The 2,390-nt window shown below is 37.8% G+C and overlaps 1 protein-coding gene across 1 annotated transcript; it reads left to right on the top strand.

Moving 5' to 3' along the window:
• Positions 1–1,328: 1,328 nt before the first annotated feature.
• Positions 1,329–2,390, top strand: LOC141106693 (taste receptor type 2 member 9-like). Its single transcript, XM_073597631.1, has one exon. It carries the CDS (start codon positions 1,419–1,421, stop codon positions 2,388–2,390), a length of 972 nt encoding a protein of 323 aa, XP_073453732.1. The 5' UTR covers positions 1,329–1,418.

Raw genomic sequence — 2,390 nt, 5'->3', positions numbered from 1 at the left:
CATATCAGACCCGAAGGGCCTGGTATGGATTTTAGGGGGACTCCCACGCATTTTTTTTTTTAAATTTTGGTTCGGGATTCCCCTTAATATTCATACCAGACCCAAAGGGCCTGGTAATGGACTGGGAGGGGATCCCATGCTCTTTTTTCAGTGAGTTTTATCTATATTGCCGGGATCCGACAATTCATTACAGCCGCGATCAGTTTTAAATGACAATTTTTCCTTTAAAAATATCATTTTGCTGTGGTAATGTTCTAAACACAGGAAAAATGCGCCACTTTACAGGCATACTATAGACACCCCCCAGGTACGATATTTAAAGGAATATTTCATTTTTATTGTTTCACTTTAAGCATTAAAAAAAATCACTGCTCCCGAAAAAAAAAAAATTTGCATTGATACATGTCCCCTGGGGAAGGACCTGGGTCCCCAAACACTTTTTATGACAATAACTTGCATATAAGCCTTTAAAATGAGCACTTTTGATTATTCATGTTCGTGTCCCATAGACTTTAACTTTGTGTTCTGCCGAATATTTTGCCTGTTCGCGTGTTCTGCTGCGAACCAAACAGGAGGGTGTTCGGCTCATCCCTATTCATGACCTCACTTGCATGGCTACTGGAACCAATTTCATCTTTAGATCTGGTTGCAGGAAATACTCTACTGGGAGTGCTACCTAAGCTTTTTGATATGAGAATGCCTTTACTGAGTGCTGAGCAAATATTTTTTGACAGTCACTTACTATGAGAAGAATATTACAGTTCCTTTTAAAATGTTGCTTTATCTTGTATAGAAAGCTCACTCATATATACCAGAAGCTTTGGAAATCCACTTTGTTTGCTGGGTGGGCAGGAAACTAATTGACATCCACTATCAAACTTGTCAGAAAGATGTAGAATCTGTGCATTCAGTATTGGAAAAAAGTCAAAGATGGACAAGCCACATTGTTTGTATATGTCAAACAGAAGAAGAGGAAGCAAACTGACAAATGCTGTATTGACTTGCAAATACTGTATCTCCTTGTCTCCATGTTGATTTGTTTGTCCATGGATGGTAAAACAAAATGAATAAATGACAAGTCCTAATTTTTTTTTGAATTATGAAAGTGAAAAAAGGATGCAGCGACAGGGTAATACAGAACCTTGTCCATCGCTGGTCACAGATGAATAATAAGAGCACTGAACTCTTCATTTGTAAAGGACAGATGGATACTGAATATATTTAAACTAAAGCTGCTGTTTTCTTTAGCAATGAAGCCAGTGATCATCTTACAACCAATGCAATAATATATCAAATTTAAGAATTAATTTATAACATGAATTAATCAAGATAGGCTGTCCAAACGATAACTATCAGGAACCATAATCATAACTCATCAAGCTTGTGAAGACTGAGGCCTTGTTTTTTCTTGATTCAGAATGTCGGATTTAAACCCTATTTTGGCAGTGGTTATTCACTGTTTTTTATTTTTGTCAGGTGTAACAGGAAACATGTTTATTCTGATTGTCCACTTTGTAAACTGGTGGAAGACTCGGAAGATCAGCCCCTGTGATGTGATCATCAACTGCATTGTCATATCCAACATAGCCCTCCAAGGAACAATTCTAATTAATGAGGTCTGCTTCTTCATGTTTGTGACATTTTATTTCCAGAATAGGGCAGTCAATGCTCTGGCAACAGTTATGTCTTCGTTGGCATTCTCCAGTCTCTGGTGTTCCACCTGTCTGTGCTTTTACTATTGTGTGAAGATTGTTAATGTCAATGGGACATTTTTCTACAAACTCCAGGCAAGACTTAAAGTGATAGTAACTTGTCTGTTGGCACTATCAATTGTTATGTCTTGGACAGTTGGGTTGCCTGCCTATTGGGATCTTTACTTATATATGGCCTTAACAAATGCCACCTATTCTGGGAATGTCACACATCCCACGTCTTACAATATTAAGAGCAGTTGCCATTGCCTGTTTCAGGTATTCATGCTGTTTTCCTCCATTGCGTTCACCATTGTCTTCATTACAGCTGGGACAATTGTCATCTCTTTATGCAGGCACATGAAACGACTCCAACAAACCAGAGAAGGATTCAGCAATGCAAAAGTCAGTTCTCACCTGTCTGCTGCTAGGACTGTTACCTTTCTTCTTATACTTTACTTAGCTTTTTATGGAGCGCTTAATGCCATATTCAATGAAACTACGGAAATAGGCACCTTGATGTTTTCTCTTTGTTTTATAATGATTTCAACTTTTCCAACCATAAATTCTATTATATTAATCACAGGAAACAGAAAACTGTCTAACGCTATCAAACATCTCTTGGGTTTGAAGTCCAGTACTGACTGTGCTGAAACTAAAGCAAGCCATACAAGAATTGAAAAACAAACGATCTGTTGA

The sequence above is a fragment of the Aquarana catesbeiana genome, linkage group LG08 (genome assembly GCF_042186555.1).
Source record: "Aquarana catesbeiana isolate 2022-GZ linkage group LG08, ASM4218655v1, whole genome shotgun sequence".
NCBI lineage: Eukaryota > Metazoa > Chordata > Amphibia > Anura > Ranidae > Aquarana > Aquarana catesbeiana.
The sequence above is the reverse complement of the archived record's forward strand: the minus strand, read 5'-3'. Positions and strand labels throughout refer to the sequence as shown.

Coding starts and splice junctions, on each gene's coding strand:
- LOC141106693 (XM_073597631.1), top strand. CDS start 1,419: ATGTCGGATTTAAACCCTATTTTGGCAGTGGTTATTCACTGTTTTTTA.